At 38.5% G+C, this 23,180-nt stretch overlaps 2 protein-coding genes across 16 annotated transcripts in view; one reads left to right on the top strand and one right to left on the bottom strand.

The window, feature by feature from the left end:
* Window positions 1–2: 2 nt before the first annotated feature.
* Window positions 3–1,279, bottom strand: LOC129741477 (probable phosphorylase b kinase regulatory subunit beta; the record flags this gene model as incomplete). Its single annotated transcript, XM_055733217.1, has 4 exons — window positions 1,082–1,279; window positions 862–980; window positions 569–704; window positions 3–483 (listed from the first exon to the last, which is right to left on the bottom strand). Coding segments are annotated over exons 1-4 (762 nt in total), but the record flags the coding sequence as incomplete, so codon positions are not given.
* Window positions 1,280–1,783: 504 nt separating this feature from the next.
* The window catches only part of LOC129748355 (piezo-type mechanosensitive ion channel component-like), a 157,406-nt gene continuing 136,009 nt past the window's right edge, over window positions 1,784–23,180 (top strand). For 11 of the 15 annotated variants that reach the window (XM_055742947.1, XM_055742946.1, XM_055742944.1 and 8 more), the window contains exons 1-2: window positions 1,784–1,876; window positions 14,851–15,268. The gene's annotated coding sequence lies outside the window, so the exon portion shown is untranslated. The other 4 variants (XM_055742936.1, XM_055742939.1, XM_055742937.1 and 1 more) reach the window with 4 other exon arrangements.

The following is a 23,180-nucleotide window of genomic DNA, read 5'->3' as shown; positions in this document are numbered from 1 at the left end:
CTCCAGGAGGCGCCTTTCTCGCCGAAAAGATTGCACCCATTGATGGCTTCCAAAGCACTCTTGGCCATGCCAATCGAGGAAGCGTGAATTTCAGGGGTGCCGTCGTTGTATTTGGAGCCCCGTTCCCACATGCCGTAATCTGGCGTACGATAGGCTCGTTCCACGTAGTACACCAAATTCTGAACGAAGGCGACCTCGTCCTGTGTGTAGATGATCTGCAACCCCGACGAAATCATTTGTACTAGAAATATGAGGTAGATTGAGACCACGTCGATCTGCAGGTGGTTGTACTTTTCATCCGAGTAAATTTCTTCACCGGTGTGCAGGTGAAATTTGCAGTGCAGCGCATTGACGGCACACTGGCGCGATTTGAACTTCTCCACCCGGTGGGCCTGCTTGATCCAGCACTCGAGAATGCCGCGCATGCATTTGACAGCCGACTGTCCCAGCTCGTACGACTTGCCGCGGTCATCGTCGATGCGTCTGGAACAAAAAAAATGATTACGATTCATTGAAAAATAAGTAGTGAAGAGCCAACATGATGAAACTTAAATTTTAATTTCTGTACCTGTAAGCCTGATAAAGACTCCAAATGGCTGCAGCACAGTAAACACTGTCCCGAATGCTTCCGACTTCTTGATCGGTACTCAAAACCGGAAACAAACCGGTGATCGGACTTTGAAACTGCAGTAGCTGGCGTTTCACTAAAATAAAAAATAAAAATAACGGTAAATGAAACAGGAATTAAAAAAAACATCCATCGTCAATGAGCCACGCGAAACAGTCGAGTAGACAAAAAAACACATGAGTATCTTTCGTCAAGGACGAATTCATTAATGCGTATACATGCAGGCAGCCTACCTATTCCGTAGTAAATGTCCAACTGCTTGACAGTGTCTTCGTAGTTGGATATCTTAAGGAACTGGTCCAAATTCATGTCGTCCAGGCTGGGTTGTCGGGCAACCGGTGCCACCGAGCCGCTGAAATAAGCGATAAAATCGAACAATTCAGTACATCATAACTGAATAGGATAAACTTTCACAACACATTCCCCTGATTGGATCACCTCTCAAATACTTACGTTCCGTGGCGCTCTGCGGTGGTCATGTCGGCGGGAAAGTCTCGGAACGAGAACCTCCGAAACAATACGGATGTTTTGGGACACAAATACTCTCGATTTACCGAAAATTTAAGGAAATTTCGTAATAAATTGTGGAAGGCGAAAATTTTTTGGAACCGAAATGCGAAAAGTGACTGCTTTGAATGACACGGTTGACGTTTCAATGTCACAAGGCGGCTAGCACTCTCTGGTGGAAACAGTTGGAAGCTGCAGGGTAAACAAGGGACTGGCCTGTCGAAAAGTGAGCGGAGAAGCGGTTTGTTTTGGTAAACCCCTGCGACTGAAAGTGTTGTTTATATAATCTAGTACCCATATGGGTACCCATATAATCTAGTACCCATATGCATATAATCTAATTTCTAGTACCGCTTTAAGGGTTGCCAGATGATACAATTCCAATCCGCAGAATTAATACACCAAAAATTTAAATTTAATTTTGTAAAAGGTAATTTCAGTGTACAATTTTGAAATTAAATAAAGGCTGCATAAAACAGTTTCCTCTGCCTAAAAAATCATCAACTAAAAAGAACTTTGTTCTTTAAAAAAAAACTAATAAAATTTTCCAGAAAATAAGTACCAGAAAACTCATAGATTACAGACCACCTTTCGGGAAATCAGTCGATCCGGTCACTCTGGCCCGGCAGCGGCAGCTGACAGTTCGCGGCCGGGATTGGCGAAAAATCATCAAAACAGCTGGCTCGGCGAAAGATTCGCTCATTACCGAGTTGTCGTTCGTGCAGTGAGGTTCTGTTTCGCGTAAGTTCCGGTCCCACCCACTCTGTCCGCGGAGGGGTAATTATTTACATGGATTAGCTAGTGCATGGGTGGCTCAGCTTTTCCATTCCCCCGTTGGCCCCACAACCGTTTATGTATTCGCCGTATCGTTCGTTCTGCTGATAGAAGTGTACATAAGGCCGCGTGCCGCGGAAAGAATATCAACATCGGGGAAAAGCAATCAAAACAAACCGAGAGCGGCGAGCTGTTGTAATGATGGTGTTTTCTTTTTAGTGCATAGTGCTACAGTGATTTGGGGTTTTGGGGAATGGCGAAACAAAAGCGAAATTAAAGGTGTCTAAAGGGATTGCGAATTGGTGCCGAAGAAATGGGAAGGTGTTTTTCTGCCATATGTGATAAAATGTTGTTAAAGGTTTACATAATGAAGAGGTCGATGAGGGAGGATATTTTATGTCCATCGCAAAAGATTGAGAAGATGGTATTTTCCTGATGACATTGGGCAGTTTCGTGGATTACTGTGATTTGCAAAAGCTTATCAAGAAGGTTCAGAACCTTCTGTTTATTTAAATCAGGGATGCGAACGCTGCATTTCTACGGATGCTTGCCACATTTAAGTCAGGAAAAGATGAATAGAACAGAATCGAGGCAGCAGTAAGATCCGTATATTCCTGGCGATCTATTTTTGAACGCGTCGGACCTTAAGATCTATAGTCATCAAATTTTGGTAAGTTGAAGGAAGACACTTTCGATAATTTATGCAATTTTAAGAAGAAACACAGAGCTGAAATTGAACGCTGATATAATGACGCAATTCAAAGCCAGAACTAGATTGAGAGTTCATAATTCAGAATTTTTCATTTGTTAAGAGTACAAAATTTATTCAAAAATCAAAACTTTAATAAGGACCCTGATAAGGTTTAAATTTCAACATCTTGTTTAAAACACATCCCAGAATTCAAATCCAGAACAAGAATTCATATTCTTAAGTCAGAAATAATCAAGCGAACTGAAAAGACTATTTTGGACAAATTGGGCATAATTCAAGCTTAACAATATAAAAATTAGAACTTAGAAAAAAATCCAAATAAGATGCTAAACCAAGTATTAAAATATAAAAAATAATTCGAATTGGAAATCACCTTGGTTTTTATCAGCGTTCAAAGGTGAAATTCCAAAAAGGTATTGAAAGCCGTCGCTCGCTCAACCTAGGGAAGATGAGGGCATAACGAGCACCCGAGGCATAATGAGAACTACGCTTTTCTACAAAAGTGCGTATTTTCTTAAATAAATTTCCATGAGGATTTGTTTCGTACTTCCTATAGTATTAATTTTTCTCAAAAAAAAAGGAATCTCCCTTTCATCTTTACAGAGATATTTAAAAAAAACTAGCTTGGTTCTAAAGTTACGAAAATATTATAATTTTTGAGCACCACGAAAAAATCTCTTATGATCTTAAAATAACCTTTATCAATAATGTACGCATTGCAACATGATGTACACATTGTTTCTCAATTTTTACCATCATAAAATTTTTGTTTTTTCACTTTTATCAATTTTAAAACACGTTTTTACTTAAATTTGTTGACTAGGGGCATATAGAGCACCATATTATCGAGGCATAATGAGCATTTTCTGCCGTAGAATCTAGCAGCGAATTAAAATTGATTTAAAGCGCCACACCTTGACTAGTTTTCATCCGACAATTTAGCCTATTGGTAAGGTGTCGGAGAGGTAATCAAAAGACTAGAGTTAGATTTCTGTTCGAGGTGATTTTTTTCCATTCACAATTCATGATCGATTTTTTTATTGTTACATTATACGGCTAGTAGCATCATCCGTACCCTAAGTTGCAATGGGTTAACGGCTGCGGTGTGTATGTTTGTGAAAATGATGGATCAACCCATCATTTTCCTGACAGTGTCGTTACACACAATCTTGTTAAACATGGTGTCATAATATGGCCTAAATTAGAAGAGGAGCTTGACATCTTTATTTAGTTTAAATTCAGCAGTAGGTTCAAAGATGTCTATTTTTTTTTCATGATCCATGTTGATAAGATGAATGGGAGTTGAAACACTTGCCCTCCCTTCCGCAGAACAATCGCAACATTTGGTAGTGAAAGTATCACAATTTACCATAATAAAAGTTGATACTTTCAATAGGGCATAATTCGTTTGGTTAGGTAGTTAGATGGTTTAGTCTTGTAGAATTAAAAATAGAGAAAACGTGTGAAAAGTATTACGATGTTAGGTAAAGGTTATGGTATTCGCCTCCCCAATGCTCTAGTAAGTGTGTATTTGCGGTTTATGAATTTCGTTGGCTTATTCTTAAATCAAGCATTTTACAAGAACTAGAGGCTCATTGGATGGGAATGCTGTTGTTGGAAAATGTTATATTTCATTTGGTAAGACGTTTTTTTGCTTTTTATTTAATTATTCATTTTTAGCAAATCTCTACGTTTTTCGGTTTAGTTTGAAATTCATCTATGGAAGTATATATTAGAATGTACGGTTTTGAAGAATAACAATGAGTAGGTAGTCCTAATTACTGATTTCGGGCATTTTACAATAGGCATGCGGTATATTTTAATAGAACCCCTATGTAGATTTTTTGTTAATTATGATGGATTTTAACATTCAACTATGTGAGGTAGGTAGGGTACGGTAAGATGTGCTCTAATATCCATATTCTGGTAAATTTTCATGATTTTGTGATGTTGTGATAGGAATAAGGTAGCTTACTTCTACTATTAATTTGAGCTAGAATTTTTATTAGTTTGAAATAGGCTTGCTCCAAAAAGCAAAACAAACTCTCACATCCATATTTTGGTAAAATAGTATGATTAGCAAAGAAATGGAAAAACTCTAAAAAGAAAAACAAAAATTTCAAAATTTAGAAAATGAAAGGCAAAAAATTAGGGAAAAACAGCAAATAACACTTCAATTACTTCATGCAAGAACTAATTCCTTCCTTTATATTTCTCTTTCCTCTCCTTTTCTCTTTCTTTTATTTTCATATACCCCTGCGCATACGATTCGGAGTCATATGATGACTGGACCCCGAGACAACTATCACGAAACCCATCACACATACCAGTGGAATTGGGGCGGAGACACGAAGCAGACGTTCAACAGACGACGACGAAGGAAGGAAAAACATATAAGATAAGTTAAAATGATTCCTTTAATAACACAAAAATTAAATGTAGTTAGATGCGTGGGGAGTATGTAGAGGCCAGTCTCGAACCCGCCCATGTCCTTCCTCCAACTGGTATCGGGAGGGGTTGGTTTATTATCTTGAACTGCATTTTATCCATATTCCATGGATATAATGAAGTGCTTGATGGTTTAACCAACGTCTCAAGATCGCTTACTATTCTACGCTGCCTTCTCTAAACTTTAAATTTTCTTCTCCAAACTATTCTAATTTTCATTTCCAGCGTCAGCTCCCCGAGCTATTTAAACGCCATAAAAAAAAAAAAAAAAAAAATTATACGGCTAGTAGCATCATCCTCCGAACAAAGCATTTAATGTATGAGCGTGCGTGAATTGTTTGTATTCTACAAACAGACCCAGATTATTTTATTATTGCTTTGTTTGATGAATCTACGACTCACCTGACTTCACCGAATTGAATTCGCTGCTAGATTCCCCGGCAAAAACGCACATCTTGCTCTGATTAATGGTGCTCATACTGCCTCAAGGGGGGTTCTCATTATGCCTCCACAGTGGCTGGTTTTCAGCTTTGGGGCTGTTCAGATACCACGTGGACAGAAAAATGAGATTTTCGACCCCTTCCTCCCCCTCCGTGGACAAGCGTGGACATTTGACAAACCCCTACCCCCCTCTCCGGATGTCCACGTGGACAGATTTGAAAAAGTTTTTTTAAATACCTACACAGAAATTTTTTTTGACTATTACGTGTCACTGAAAACTGCAACCTTTAAAATACATCACCTGTAATTAACAAAACCTGTAATTTTTAATTGTTTTCCTTGAATGTTAAGGAAATGTCCTGTAAAAAAGTTGTACACAAAAAATTAAATGTCAAGTAGTCATGTTTTCGACCTGTAAAATTATGGTAAATGCCCTGCTCGTTTTTGTTATAGGACATTTGCGTAATTTTACAGGAAATAATATTTGCTGTGTATAATTTGACAGTTAGAAAAAACCACTTTTTGTTATAGAATTGGCTGATTTTGAAAAAAAAAAACGAGTAAGAATTTCCTGGTACCACAAAATTTTTAAATTTTTTTAAATTCTTAAATTATTATACTTAACACTTGCTTTTAAGTAGCTACTTATTGTTTAAACTTAAACTGGAAAGCTCTGCTTTTTCAAGATTTTGATTTAAACCTCTTAATATTTATTCATCTTTAGAAAATATTTTTAAAGTAAGCATGTCCACGTGGACATGACCCAAACCCCTACCCCCCTCTCCGTGGACAAGCGTGGACATTTCCATACCCCCCTCCCCCCCTCAAGTTGTCCACGTGGTATGTGAACGGCCCCTTTTGGCAAATTTTTTTAAAATGCATTTTTTAACGTTTTCATCTAGTTTTTCACGTTTCAGCCCGTTAGGGAATAGGCTTTTCAAGTGTCTGAACACGAAACAATAATGTAACCACCATATTATAGCTATTTTCTATGGTTAAATAACCGTTTTCCTTAAGGTGGCCATTATGCCCCCATCTCCCCTACATAGTCAGAAAATACAACTGTGAGATGTTTTCGTTGTTTTTGTTTTTCTGTTCTCATATTGATGCAGAATTGGTTCAACAGTCTCGGCCAACCATACCGCTCCACTGACTGACTGATGGGCGAATCGTCGTGAATTGTTCGAATCGCCGCTACTAAAGAGCCAGTACAAGCTGCCGAGTGATAAATACATTTCCTCCACTTTTGAAAAAAAAACTTGTTTCCCGCCTTCCGTCTTGACAGCATTTTTTTTTATTTGTGCAAGGGTACGCACATTGTTCGTAGCACAAAGTGAATTACAAGTTGTGAGCGAATGATTCACCTTTGTTTGCTTTATTCGACTGTCACATACCGGAGCGATCTGTCGATTTTCATTCGAGCGGTAGCGCGGTGCAGCTAATTAACGAATATTTTTAGCGATTTTTAAATGTTCACCCTGCACGTGCCATCCAAGGTATTTAGATTGTGGTTCGATAAAAACTAGTAGATACTTGTGCATTGATATACTAGTACATTTAATCATAAACTAACAGTAGAGTTGAGATAAGACGTAATACAAATAGACTTCCTGCTGGTTGGTTATTTTTTTAGACCTCTAAGATCTGTTAGGGTACACCGGGCTATTAAAACAATACTGTGAACTATTTTTTTCAAATTTTAAATGCAGAATGTTGAATTTACTTGTAATCTCTCCAATAAATGTGAAAAAGATACGATTCCGACAGTAACGCATGTATACAGCGACTTTTTATGAATTTTCTATTTTCAATTTTTGGCTAGCGCACGGTAGACAATGTGCAACTCGAGACCCCATACACCCAACCTTCGGGTAGTGGTCATATCACCTCCTGTCTGCAACTCCGATTCTCTACCTCCCCGTGGTGCTAGCTGGGGTGCGAGCAACCTTAGCGGAGATCGGGTACCCAACCCCGGTGGATGCTTTGGTAGCATGCAGACTGAGTCAGGGGGCTTTGTACGCGTCTGTTCTCCATGTCAGAGGCGGCGTGCGGAGTGCAACAAAGTCCTGGTGGTGTTCGGGACCCAAAACAGCAACATCACAACGGTCCTCCTGCAAGATAGTGGGGTTAGCTGCGGGCCCTGCGAGCCCGTGACTACAAAAAAACATAAGCAACGAACAACAAACAACAAATTTCGGATGGATGCCGATCTCTAAATATTGTGGGCAGTACCCACGCGCTCTCCAACGAATTGAAGAGCCGCAAATTCGACATCGTAGCGCTGCAGGAGGTATGCTGGAAGGGCTCCACGGTACGAACGTACCCAGATGGTCGTGCCATCTACCAGAGCTGCGGCAACACACACGAGCTTGGAACAGCTTTTATAGTGATGGGAAAGATGCAAAAGCGCGTGATCGGGTGGTGGCCGATCAACTCACGAATGTGCCGGTTGAGAATCAAGGGCCGGTTCTTCAACATCAGCATCATCAACGTGCACAGCCCTCACCTCGGAAGTACCGGTGACGACAAAGACGAATTTCACGCGCAGCTGGAGCGTGAATACGACCGTTGCCTAAAACATGATATCAAGATCGTCATCGGGGATTTCAACGCTCAGGTCGGCCAGGAGGAGGAATTTAAACCGACAATTGGAAGGTTCAGTGCGCACCAGCTGACCAACGAAAACGGCCTCAGACTGATAGATTTCGCCGCCTCCAAACGAATGGCCGTACGTAGTACCTTTTTCCAGCACCGCCTCCCACACAAGTACACCTGGAGATCACCGTACCAAATGCAATCACAGATCGACCACGTTTTGGTTGACAGCCGGCACTTCTCGGACATCATCGACGTCAGATCCTGTCGAGGCGCCAACATCGAGTCAGACCACTATCTGGTGATGGTGAAGATGTGCCCAAAACTCTCCGTAGTGAGCAACACACGCAACCGGCGCCCGCCTCGGTTAAATATCGCGCGACTGAAGCAACCTGAGGTCGCGGCAGACTACGCGCAATCGGTCGAAGCAGCGCTGTCGGCAGAGGGCGAGCTTGATGAAGCCCCTCTCGAGGACTGTTGGGATACCATCAAGACAGCCATCAACAGTGCTGCGGAGAACGTCATCGGTTATGGGGAGCGAACTCGACGGAACGACCGGTTCGACGAGGAGTGTAGGAAGGTGATGGACGAAGAGAATGCCGCGGGCGGCAGTAGTGCAAAGAGGCACCCGTCGAAATGTGGAAAATCACCGACAGCGGAAGAGTCAGCGAGTCCGAATTTTCCAGGAGAAAAAGCGCCGCCTGGAGGAGGAGGAGCTCGAGGAGCTGGAGCAGCTGCATCGTTCCTAAGAAACACGAAAGTTCTATCAGAAACTCAACGCATCTCGCAAAGGCTTCATGCCGCAAGCCGAAATGTGCCGGGATAAGGGGCATCCTGACGGACAATCGTGAGGTGATCAAAAGGTGGAAGCAGCACTTCGATGAACACCTGAACGGCGCACATGCAGGAGATCAAGACGGTGGGGGAAGGTACATCGCCGGCGTAGCCAACGACGTAGAGGAGCCACTCCCAACGATGAGGTAAGTTAAGGAAGCCATTCGCCAGCTGAATAGAAACAAGTCGGCTGGGAAGGATGGTATCGCAACTGAACTCATCAAAATGGGCCCGGACAAGTTGGCCGATTGCCTACACCGGTTGATAGTCCGGATCTGGGACATAGAACAGCTACCGGCGGAGTGGAAGGAGGGGGTAATATGCCCCATCTACAAGAAGGGCGACAAATTGGACTGTGAGAACTACCGAGCGATCACTGTCCTCAATGCCGCCTACAAAGTGTTGTCCCGAATCCTACTCCGCCGCCTCATGGTCATCAGGCCGGCTTCATGGAGGGACGGTCAACGACGGATCAGATATTCACATTACGGCAAATCCTCCAAAAATGGGAACACCAAGCCCCTACGCACCATCTATTCATCGACATCAAAGCCGCATACGACACGATCGACCGTAACGAGCTATGGAAAATCATGGACGAGAACGGCTTTTCCGGGAAGCTGATAAGACTGATCAAGGCGACGATGTATGGAACGCAGTGCTGTGTGCGGATCTCGGGTGAATTGTCGAGTTCATTCGAATCGCGCAGGGGGCTTCGACAAGGTGATGGTCTATCCTGCATGATGTTCAACGTGGCGCTAGAAGGTGTTATTCGACGAGCGGTGGGCGAAATGCGGGGCACGATTTTCAACAGATCCAGTCAACTTATCTGCTTTGCCGATGACATTGATATAGTCGGCAGATCATCTGCGGCGGTGGAAGACATCTACCGCAAACTGAAACGCGAATCAGAAAGGATTGGGATGATGATTAATACGTCCAAGACAGAGTACATACTGGCCTGCGTATCCGAGACCGACCGAACCCGCTTGTCCAGTAATAACAAGGTCACGATCGACGGCGACGAGCTGGACCGCAGACAATGACACCAGCCGTGAGATCCGGAGGCTAATTACACTAGTTTACAAAATTTTAGAAAAATCGTGAACTTGATTAACTGACCAACATTTTTAATGTAAAATCGGGCGCTGAATCCGAAAATGAAATTTAAAAAAATCTCAGTAGAACCGTTTTTGAGTTATGCTCCAAATATGAAATTTCGGAAAAATTAAAAAAGTTCTTGTACTTAGATTAAAATATCTCGGACGGCATAACAGTAATTTCAAATCTCTTTTTTGCATATTAAAGGTGAATAAATTTTCTATCGATCATCTGAACATTGTTTTTGCGTTTGACCAACAGTATTGTTGATATTAGTGACTTTATGAGGAAAAAAATTTTAAAAAACGCATCTTTTTAGAGAAAATTTTGTTTCAACGAAAGTTTTTGACTCGATGGTAGTATTTAAAAAATCTGATTTTCTTATGCGCTTCAATGTCAATTCAAAACAAAGATTTCAAGTGGTTATTTATTAAAATAGGTTGAAATTTGAAGAAGTAATGGCTACTTTACCATAATAGTAATTTTTGCAGATTTTAATAATTTAACGAACTGCAGTACACTTAACATAGTATAGGAAGAATGAAACATGATAAATCTCACTCGCACCAAGTCAAAACTATTTATTAGCTTATCAAAAGGTCACATGCCAAGTTTCAGGAAGATCTGACCATAGGGAGGGGTTGCTTGAGTCTCAAACGTGAATAACATTTTGAGGTATTTTGCCCGGAAGGAACGAAAAATACTGGTTTTTCATCAATAACTTTTTTCATCACTAGCTGATTGTTTTTTATGGTTGATTTTCTTAAAGCCTAAGTTGAGACAAATATTTCACCCGAAGACTGTAACTCGATTGGATTTGAAACAGAAAAGTTATTGCGGTTCAAAGGCCGCAAATTTTGTCCAACACGCAATGAGTACTTTTTACGCATTGCGTTTTATACGACAATTTTCGACCAAAATACAATCTTTGAACCGCAATAACTTTTCTGTTTCAAATCCAATCGAGTTACAGTCTTCGGGTGAAATATTTGTCTTATTTTAGGCTTTGAGAAAATCAACCATAAAAAACAATCAGCTGTAATGAAAAAAGTTATTGTTGAAAAACCAGTATTTTTCGTTCATTCCGGGCAAAATACCTCAAAATTTTATTCACGTTTGAGACTCAAGCAACCCCTCCCTATGGTCAGATCTTCCTGAAACTTGGCATGATACCTTCTGGTAAGCTAATAAATAATTTTGACTTGGTGCGAGTGAGATTTATCATGTTTCATTCTTCCTATACTATGATAAGTGTACTGCGGTTCGTTAAATTATGAAAAACTACAAAAAATACTATTATGGTAAAGTAGCCATAACTTCTTCAAATTTCAACCGATTTCGATAAATAACCACTTGAAATCTTTGTTTTTAATTGACATTGAAGCGCAAAAGAAAATCAGATTTTTTAAATGCTACCATCGAGTCAAAAACTTTCGTTGAAACAAAATTTTCTCTAAAAAGATGAGTTTTTTATAATTTTCTTCCTCATAAAGTCACTAATATCAACAATACTGTTGGTCAAACGCAAAAACAATGTTCAGATGATCGATAGAAAATTTATTCACCTTCAATATGCAAAAAAAAGATATCTAATTACTAGTATGCCGTCCGAGATATTTTAATCTAAGTACAAGGACTTTTTTAATTTTTCCGAAATTTCACTTTTGGAGCATAACTCAAAAACGGTTCTACTGAGATTTTTTTGAATTTCATTTTCGGATTCAGCGCCCGATTTTACATTGGAAATGACCTTCAGTTTACTGAGTTCAAAAATGCTGTAAACTAGTGTTATCAGCGGAAGTCGTGCCTACTATGGACTCCACAAGCAACTGTGGTCGAGAAAACTTATCCTTCGCACGAAGTGTAACCTGTATATGCAGGCTTCGGACGCATCCTGAGGCGCGACTCATAAGAGGCAGAGCAGTGCCACTCATTGAGGAGGAACTCCCAAACTCCTGGCAGTCGAAAACCACTCTTTCTCGCTTCTCTTACCGCCAGAATCGCTAGGAGCGCCGGTCACTCTTTGCTCCCTCGGAGGCTCTGCGCTCCTCCCAAAGAGGCCTCCCTGGGAGAAATAACTTTGCGTGTGATGATTCAGAATTGCTTCGAGTTAGGTACATATGTATTTGATTGCTTCAAGTAACTCACAGCTGCTGGCTGGCTGCTGGGGGTGGCTGTGCGACGATGTAAGCAAAACGAATTTTAGACTATTTTTGTACCTAAACAACGTTAACATTATTATTCTAATTTACATTCAATGTTCATGTAAAACGATTGTCGAAGTTAAGGCTTTCAGATAATATGTTTTACAAAGAAATCGGCCGGTGTTGAAAGAAGTATTGTAAACAAGAACATCCTGCACCCTTATCAAAACCTAACGTCCACAGACAATAACTCTGCCTTTAAATCAAAAGGCTTAAGGTTGATGGGACATCAAAATTACGTAGTTAGAAAAATCATTGCTTCCCCAGCTATTTTCAAATCTGCAAAAACATACGATTTTCACCTTTTTAAAAAAGGTCTAGATAAGTGGCAACAATGAATGGAAAAATCAAATGAAAACGTTTGAAAATTTATAGTTTAAGATATATTTCTGATGTCATAACGCATAAAGCACCAAATGCAGTAAGTTTTTGTTTTGTTCGAATAAAATTTTACAATTTTCTTTCAAAAATGATTTTAAAACTATAAAGGTGCTGCATACATTTAGGGGTAAAAAATCATCTAGCTTAAAACATAAAAGTTTATGTTATGTTTTTCTGTCTAAAAAGATTTTAAAACCATAAAAGTGCTGCATACATTTAGGGGTAAAAAATTATCTAGTTTGAATCATTAAAGTTCATGTTATATTTTTCTGTGTTCTCTACGGGTACGAGACATGGATATTGCTCGAAGAGGACCTGCGTACATTCGGAGTATTCAAGCGACGAGTGTTAAGAACCATCTTTGGCGGCGTACAGGAGAACGGAATGTGGAGGCGAAGGATGAACCACGAGCTCGCGCGACTCTACGGCGAACCCAGTATCCAGAAGGTGGTGAAAGCTGGCCGGATACGCTGGGCGGGACATGTTGCGAGAATGCCGGACGACTGTCCTGCAAAACAGGTGTTCGCTACGAATCCGGTAGGAACAAGACGAGCGGGGGCACAACGAGCGAGATGGTTAGACCAAGTGGAGCGTGATCTGGCGAACGTGGGGTGCCCGAGAAATTGGAGAACGGTTGCCATGGACCGAGTGAATTTTAGGAATTATGTTCGTCAAGTTATGTCGTGAGACGGTATACTATGTAAATAAAATAAATCATCCATTTAAAAAAAAGCTAAAATCTTTAAAATTCAATTTAAAACAAAGAGTTCAGGAGATTATTATAATAATTTAGTGGGTTGAAAACTGTAGAAGCTAGGATTATTTAACCTTAAAAGTAATGCTCGCTCTTTTAATAGACTTGGAGAATCACAGTGTAGAGGAGGGTCACTAAAATTGGGCTTAAAAATGGAAATAAAATGTTTGATAAAACACTTCAGGCTTATCATGATCATTTTATCAACTGAAAGTAACATGCAAAATAGGGGCAAGATTAAACTGCTGTAGTGACTTGTATTGAGTATGAAGTGCGAATGGGATTTTAAGACAGGAGGATTCGCATCAAAAGTTGTTTTTAACGGATCGTTACGTTTGAATATTGTTTTTCTTCATTTATTTAAAGCTTATTTCGAATAATAATCTTAAACTTAAATTAAGACACACGTTTCTATTCCAGATCGCATCACGTTAAGCGTTATCACAAAAAAATTATAGCGGTTCCTAGTATTAACTGATTTTCTTAATCAATGAAGCTTTTTAAATAAAATACCCTCCAGTGTTTCTACAATCAGAATATCTAAAGATATTGAATTCAAATGGATTAGTCTTGATCATTCTAATAATTTAAGATAATTTAACCCTCTCAGACTGCAGAATTTGCCAGCTGATTTTTAAACTTTGGATTTGAAGATATTTTTTTCAATATTCTTCGTTTTAATAGCTCTGTAACTAGTTTGAAATTTTCAAAGTTTTTGATATGATTGTGAGGCTACCAGTTCAAATTAAAAATATTGAAAGTAATTACTTAGAGTATTAGCACTTATGAAATTATAAACACTTAAAATATATCAACCGCTTTCAAGCAAGGACATATTTTTACTGCATTTCAGGCTAGTAAGCAATCATATTTGTCGAAGGACTTTTGAAGGTACACATTACAGGAAGACTACAATCATGGGAAATCTAGTCAACCATGCCTTAGGGGCCAAGATTGGGTACATTCACCCTATTTTTTAAAGATTTTAAATGGAAAAATTTCAAAAAAAAAAAATATATGGAGGGTCACCGACCAAATATTTTAATTTTTTGTGGAAATGAATAGACGGGCATGGGCAGAAACATGCAAAAATTAGCGTTACTGTATTTTTTTTTCTTTAAGTCCTTCTACAACACACACCGTAATTGACATTGTTCTATAACATTTGATCTTCTTACGAGATTTTCACTCTCAGTCTCCTCACTCTACAGCTTTTTTATCTGACATCTTAGCGAAACAAATCCATAAAGGCTATTTATTATTGGCACGATGCAACCTATTGATTCAACTCCCGTGGATTTATATAATCTACCATTGATAATTCGTTTTACTCGCTTTGAAGCTTATCGTCGAAACCAAAAAAAAAAATTAGTAGACTAACTTTACGTTCCCTTTTCTTTTCTTTCCAGATAACCTGTGCCCAGTTCGCAACTGTCCAGCCTTATCCATAGTTCACCGCTTCTATTTTCAGATATCAAATCGACAAATATGAGTCAGAATCTGTTGTTGGATTACTGTGTGAACGATACTTGAGAAAACAAAAAAAAAATCTTTCAGTGACGGTGCGCGCTAAATCTCGAATAAGTGATTGTAAATTATTAGCAATACGATAGTTTTTAGAATTGGGTCAATCAGTAGTGTTAATTGAATGCTGCAGTAACGTAAAGTGTCTTAGCATTTGGAATCGAAAGTGTCTTATACATACCTTTGATAGGTGTTATCAGCTTGTAGTAGAAGTACCTAGTAGAAAGAAGCATTGTGTTTTTTGTTGGTGATGCGTTTGAATTATCTGAACGACCGAATAACAGCTACAGGCCAGCAGAATCGAATCAGCCAAATGGATTAACCTTAGCCGTTAATTTTTACTCGTTTAACCCTCGTGCAATCTGGTGAGTGTAACTGCCGCTTTTTAATGCTTATTTTGAGTCTCTTGAAATTCTGGGGAAAAAAGTAAAACTCAATGATGAGTGAGAAGCTCGTTTTGAATAAATATTTAAAACGGCTTTCGCTGAGGGAGGAACAAAAAATTCTCGTTCCTCGAACGTTGCCAATTTGTAATGATTCCATTCATCGAACCCACACTGATCGATAGACAGCCGCTTGGAGTAAGACCGATAGCTAAGTTTCGAAAATTTACACCAACCATAAATCTTCTTTACACACACGTGCTCTGGCTGGGGTCTCGTTTTGCTTACAAACATGCGTAGTGTACCTACATGTGGAAAGCGAATTAATTTATTTTCGTACCAATTTTGCTTCCTAAAAACAATACGCCTGCAGCGAAAATGAGAGCAAACACTGGAGATCACGCTGCCTTGAATGGTTTATTTTCCAAATCCGATGTCTAGTCGATTTCCGCCCGTGGGGCAAACGGAACTTTTTAATTCCTTTTTTGTGTATCTAGAACTGTACCCTAAAGTGGTTATAAACTAATTGACGAGCTTTAATGGCCATTTGAAATTCAAACAGCTGAAACAGCCCTACTGAATTTGTTTAGTGATTCATCTCTCCGCGATGAATCTGACAGTCCGTCTAAATACTATCTACCAAGGCATGACGAATTGCCTAGTTTGGAAATCGGAAACGCGAGTAAACTGTTGAATCGTTGCTTATCAATCGTAAACCGGTAGAACATTCGAATGATCGTGTAAAATTTTCCACGAGAATACCGTTTCGATTTCAGAAGCTGTGCATATGAGCATTGTTCGCAGTGATTTATTGACTTGAAAAGTTGGAATTTATACTTTATGCTTGAATGAATCTTCCAAAATGAGTTTTTTTTAAATTACCAAAATAAATTGTAAAACGACTAAATCGTAACAAATTACAAATAAATTTAAAAAAAAATGTAGAAAAACTACTATAACAATAGTTGTTTAGTATATTCTCAAACTGTAAAGTCGCCTTTAAAAGGCTGTTTCTAGATTAAAAACAAATACAGTTTCACTATTCCATTTTAAGTTCCCTTATCCAAAGTTAGCACCTGCTCCTGGAAGGTACTTAACTCAACAAGCGTTGTTGTTTAAAGTCACGCTTGACCAGGAAAAAATTCTTCTACTGCTATGCGCTAATCGATTAGTGATTTGTCGATTTGTTGACTCTACTCGTTGACATTTCTGCTGAAACGGTGAATCGAAATGCCTTTCTTGTTTGCTGCTGTCTGGAGGGAATGAGCACACAAACTTCTTGCTAACATTCATTTTGAAGTGTGATTGCAGCATTTCTTAGAGGACGCCGATCAGATAACAACCTGTCAACAAGAATGTCATTTGTTAGATACATTATTTTTTTGGTTCTCCAAAAGTTATAATACTCCATTAATTTTAACAGCAAAATTCCCATCGACTGCTCATCTGAAGGCAGCATGCTGATAGACGCTGCCCCGACATTCGGGAAACGCTTTTTGCTGCTCTCGTGGAATTTTATGTGGCATTCGTTCGACATTGCAGTGCGAAAAAAAAAACGCTGGTGATAATCTTCGCGGCCCCTGTTTGCCGTTTTTGTAGCGTTGATACCTACCCAGATGACATCACCAGCATTATTGTTTTTGCCCGTCAGATTTGTGCAGTGTTGTTGTACATTTTGGTGGTAACTGTTGCAGAGTATCGTTACCATCAATGATTCATTGCTAGGCGCCCCGCAGCATTCTTTCAGTGTTTCGCATGTTCATTTACGGGAAGTAGAGAATGGAATTTCTGGTACTGTTTTCTTCAGAATTCAAATGCTTGTAAAAACTTTACAAGTGAAATGCCTTAATTAAAACCATTTGTAAATTTAGAAAATATGCTTTTAAGAAAAAGTGTACCTTGGTATTGTTTTGATTTGTTGTGAACGATAGGTGGTTCTTTTTATTTTTTTGTTTTATCTGATATTTGCTAATAGCTACCTTGATAAACTAGTAGGTAAATAAGAGTTTATCTCTAGACATGGTCGCAGCAACGGGCGAGAGGGGGGGGGGGGGGGGTTGTTAAACTCCTTCCCCCATTGGGGTCCTGGAAAAGCAATCAATGGGTTCTTCTTAACAATCAAAATTTTGAATTCCTAATCGAGTTTTGATGATTTAGTAACAAACTTTACTCAGAACTGATGCCAAAACTTTGAAAACTAATCCCCAGTTCAGAATTCTGCAAAAAAAAAAATCAAATTTTTGCCACTTGTTGACAAAAATAAATTTTGAATATTAATTTTTGAATTTTATTAAACTTTTTTCAGAGGTTCTGGTTTCCTTTTATTAAAATCAAAATTATATTATTGTTTTTATACTTCGAATTTTGTATCTAATTTTCGGTTCGCATTATCATTAGAAAATAGAATTGAAAAGGTGTTTTGAAATCGTTATACATATTTGGTTTTGCATTTCATTCAAAATTTTATTCATGATCCCCTTATTCTGCGCCGCGCGTGAGGTGACGGTAGTCGAGTCACCCAATTCCAGTAGTCGCTTTAGGTGAGAAACGTCTTTTAGAATGAACTTTTTTAGTTCTTATCCTAATCTAGTAGTCACCGTGAGTGACAAATCGTATGCTCTGTCACATCGGCTTCGGGAATAAGGTGACAAGACTCACGTGATTTCGACTCAACTCGACTGTCGTCACCTCACGCGCGGCGCAGAATAAAGGGGGACTTTTTAAACTCATATGCTTGAACATAATTATTTTCCGAATATGTAAAAAATATATTAGAAATCATCAGTTTTTGTTTCATATTTAGATTCGAATTTCTCAAAGTAAATTCTTTTGCAGAATTCAAACGTAATATAACTTCAAAATGGCGATCCACTATTGAAAGCTCAGGGTAAGAATCATCATTTGAAATTCAAATTTTAATTCAAACTCATTTTCTCATGTGGAATCTTAATTCGGAAATGATTTAGATATGGTTGGTTTTTTTTTTGTAAATAAAATTAAATCATATTTTATATTCGGGTAAAACGGACACTTTCAATATTTCGAGAATTACAATGTTTAGCACAAATCTAATGATGGGAACCTTTGTTTATTTATAGCAAGCAAGCTTCCATCATAGTAAACAAAACAAACAAAAACTTTGAGGATCCATGATCTGATGTAATTTTCTCTCCTCATTAAATAGTTCATAACTCGAAAATTTTTCGGAAATTTCAACCGTTTTCAAAGGTAGAGTATTTATTAGGCTTCTTTCCAACCATCTGGAGAAAAATCAGAGAATTTCCGGCACAGGGCTTGAAAAGCCAACTTTTTGGAAAAAAAAGTTGCTAAGGCGGATAAGACGGACACCTCAAGGTCGGATAAAACGGACACATAAGTTTCTCCAGGTATTTTAAATTTTTCATCGGTTTGATCCTCCATATGCCTTCAAAAGGTTGTACTACCAGAATGTCAGAGGTTTACGTACCAAAATCGACGATTTTTTTTGCAGCTGTGGATTCCGAATATGATGTGATTGTGCTCACCGAAACGTGGTTAAACGACGAAATTACATAGGTGCAGCTGTTTGGCCTTGAATACAACGTTTTTCGTCGTGACCGTGACCCCATCAGTACTGGTTTGAGTAGAGGAGGCGGTGTTCTTATTGCAGTGTCAAACCGTCTCACGTCTTCCCCTTTCACTAATCTTACTGGAATCGATCAGAGCAATGAACATCTGTGGGTGACCATAGATACGGGCCAACAGAAAATTTATATTGGCGTTGTTTATGTTAGTCCTGATGATGCTTGCAATCTGTCAATTATTGATGCTCATCTCAGTTCAGCGGTCGCTGTAGCAGATATTTTACGTCCAAACGATCTGCACATTTTGCTTGGTGACTATAATCAGCCTCTACTGAACTGGGTGAAAAACTCAACAAATTTTGCGTATCTCGACCCGTCAACTTCGACATTCAACTCTTGCTCTTCGGTTCTCTTAGATGCGATGGTTCTTTTGGGTAACCGACAGATGAATTTGGTCGCCAACTCTCGTAATCGCACTCTTGACTTAGTTTTTATTAACGAAATGGATGGAAATAGTTGCACTGTGACAGCCGCAATGGAACCATTAATTGATGCTGATCTTCATCACCCACCTCTGCTCGTCGATCTAACCTACTACAGGGAATTACTTCTCTCTGTGCCTGTTCGAAGGTTCTAGAAATTCTTGTATCACAGAGACTTTTTTATGCAGCTAAGTCGTACATCTCTATTGATCAACACGGATTTTATCCGGGGCGTTCGACGAACACGAACTAATTGGAGTTCACTTCATTCTGCATTCGCACTATGGAAAAAGGGGGTCAGGTTGACACAGTGTATACTAATCTTAAGGCTGCCTTTGACCGCATTGACCACCGTTTGCTCCTTGCAAAACTTCAACATCTCGGATTCGGAGAAGGACTAATTGTTTGGTTTGAATCGTTCTAGACAAATCGTTCTCTCACTGTTCGGCTAGGAAATGCTGAGTCTTATGTGTTCCAGAATAACTCAGGAGTACCACAAGGCAGCAACATCGGACCTCTTCTTTTCTGCACTTATTACAACGATGTAACGTACGCTCTGCCATCCGGGTGCAGAATGTTGTATGTTGATGACTTGAAAATTTATCGGAAAATTGAAAGCTACAGCGACTGCTTGGAATTGCAGCAAATGTTGAGTAAATTTCTGGAGTGGTGTAATTTGAATTGCTTAACGGTCAGTGTGGCGAAATGCAATGTAATCAGTTTTTCTCGGAAAAAGAATCCGCTGACCTGGAATAACACTCTCCAAGATTCCACTCTTGAACGAATTTCCGTTGTGAAGGATCTAGGTGTTCTAATGGATTCCAAAATAACATTTGAAAATCAACTGAATTACGTCGTAGCCAAAGCGAATAGGACTTTGGGATTTATTTTGCGAACCACAAGGGAATTCACAAATCCACAGTGTCTACGAACTCTATACTGTGCATTAGTTCGCTCGCACCTGGAATCTGCAGCAGTCGTCTGGTGCCCTAGCCATGACATCTGGGTCAGCAGAATTGAATCCGTACAATCGAAGTTTATCCGCTCAGCACTCCGAATCAGCCCCTGGCCAGTCCCGGAAGAATCTCCTACGTATTCACAGAGATGCTCCTGGTTGGATCTGGATACCCTCGCTAACCGATGTGAATACCTGAAGGCGGCGTTTGTTGGGAAATTGCTGCTCGGTGACACCGATGCACCAAACATTCTTGCGAGAGTTGACTTCAACGTGGTGCCTAGACAACTGAGAACGCGAGAATTTCTACGGCTAGGATTTCATCGAACACTATATAGTCAGAATGAGCCTATTCGTTCCATGTGTGCAGTTTTCAACAATGTATGTAGTGAATTCGATTTTAATTTAACGAGTGATATGTTTTTGAACCGCTTACGAGCTAAAATGTTAAGATAATTTTTTTTTGTATTCTGTTTTGATGTTAGATCTTAGTATTGCTTTTATTTTGTAAATCATTATTGTTTGTTTGTACGTTTTATGAATTATTGTATCGTCTATGCCAGTGGTTTTCAAACTTTTTTCAATCACCGCCCCCTTTTGCAAAATTTTTGAGCTCAACGCCCCCCTGGGCAAATTTTTCAACTCAAAATTCATTCAAATCTATACGAGACCCTCAGAGCCAAAGGGGTAGGTGTAAATGGTAGGTGTAAAAAATGGTCGATTTTAATTTTATATTGTCAAACGATTCTTCATATTTTAAATTATAGTTTGTGATTTTTCAGAATTTTAGAATTTTTTTTTACATACTATTTCGTCCGAAAGAAAAGTGCAAATTTTCGAAAAATAAATGAAAAATGACCAAACATAAAAACTTGAAAGCTTTTGCTTCAAACCTCCAGCAAACACTTAATTTAATGTAAAATTTGAAGAACAATTACTTAAACTGATTTATAATTTAGTTTTGATATGAAATCAAATACAACAAAATTTTAGATCCACCATTAATTTGCATTATTGAATACAAACTTAACAATTAATTACTGTCCAGCCGGTGAAATAACGTGAAAAATAGTATTATTTTTTTTATATCTGAGTTCAAGTTATTCCTTCATATGCTCTTCATGATTAAATTAGATTTTAATAACTGAATTCCAGAAATGTTAATGATACTCGAATAGATTAAAAGTTTATCGATTGTAAACGGTACAATTGAAATAAAGATGAACAAGAAAGAACTTAAAATAAAAATGCTCTTACCTTAAAAAAAAATATTTCAAATTTTCTTTCAGAAGAGCTATCATTGAATCACATATAAGTTATGATAAAGCTTAGTTCTTTTAGAAATGGGACAGTTACGAATGCCTGTATCTTTAAAACCATTCGTTTGAACGAAATACTTTCTATGAAGAAAATGAAGGTAATGTTATGATCTTTCATGAAAAAATTTGAAAAAAAATATTTATCGTTTTTTGTTAAAGAAATTTCTTCTTTTTTCTTGGTATCTCCCATTGGCCGGCGCACACTTTTTTCAGTCATGGTATTGATCAGTTTCTCCAACTTATACTTCGTAAAATCTATATTTTAGGTGGCTTCACCCTTCTTCTTCAATTTCTGATACTTTTCGGTCCAAAACTTCTCTTTTAAAAGAAACTGCAAGCATTTTAGTGGAAACAGTTGTTTCGAAATGAACAAGTTTGATTATATTTTTGATCACTTTTTTGAACGTTTTTTTTTTGGTACCGGTTTAACAGATTAAGAGCTTTGGAACTATCAAAAAATGGTTGTTTGAGGTTGGATTTCAATGAGTCATCACTAGGCAACACTTTCAGCTTATCGGAGAAAATTGTTTTGGACATTTCAGCGATCTACCCTTAGTTTTTCGTTTATTGAAAATTAAAAATGCTGGTATGAGACTTGACTTCCTTGATGATCCTTAACCGTTGTTGTCGATCATGTGCTTCACTCCAATGCTTGATGTGAACTTTGTGGACATTATTGACAGTGTTTGCATACTTATCCACCACAAAAACTCAGTAATTCTTTGAATAATCAACGGTTTTGTCAGCTATCAATTTGATAATGGCGAATGTTAAAGGAAACTGTGCAAAATTATTTTTTTTCTTTTTCTCTTGCGTCGTACATATCTCAAAAACGCGTAAATTTTAAATTTTGAAAAAAATAGGTCGAATAGTACTTTTTACAGGCAACAAAATGCTGTCAAAATTTTTAATATCCAATTACTAGTTAACGAGCTATTAGCAAATGAAAGTGTCCCATTTCTAAAAGAACTAAGCTTTATAACACCCTTTTACACAGATTTTTTCGAAGGTTTTTTTCTGTTTATCAGTTTTTTAAGACATTAAAAATTATCAAGCCTTGCCATCTAAAATTAATCTTATCTAGTATAACCCAAATTAACCATACAAAATATGATCAACATGTAGAGGGTACACAAAATTTGTGAAAATATTAAAAAATCTTTTAGATACATTTTTTGAAAAAAAAAAAATGCATACTTGAACAAAAATTTGTATCCAGGTCTGTGAAATTATCGATATTTTAGTTTTAAACCTGAGCTGATGATCTGTAATGAAATTTCATTGTTTTGCATTGAATATAATTGTTTCCAAATCTACGTTGTTTCGTGATATGTTCCAACGCCCTCCAAATTTCAAAATTGAGCTCACCGCCCCCCTGGAAGCTCTCAACGCCCCCAAGGGGGCGGTAGGGACCACTTTGAAAACTACTGGTCTATGCTATCTCCACTGATTGGTTTTTGAGCCTTTTGCTTTTCCCATCACATCCATTTAGACCTCCTGGCCTGGTCCGATGGATTAAGAAATAAACAAACAAACAAAAGATCTTGGCAAGAGCAATTGTCGGTCGAAAAGCAC

This window comes from Uranotaenia lowii, chromosome 2 (assembly GCF_029784155.1).
Source record: "Uranotaenia lowii strain MFRU-FL chromosome 2, ASM2978415v1, whole genome shotgun sequence".
Taxonomy (NCBI): Eukaryota; Metazoa; Arthropoda; class Insecta; order Diptera; family Culicidae; genus Uranotaenia; species Uranotaenia lowii.
The sequence above is the reverse complement of the archived record's forward strand: the minus strand, read 5'-3'. Positions and strand labels throughout refer to the sequence as shown.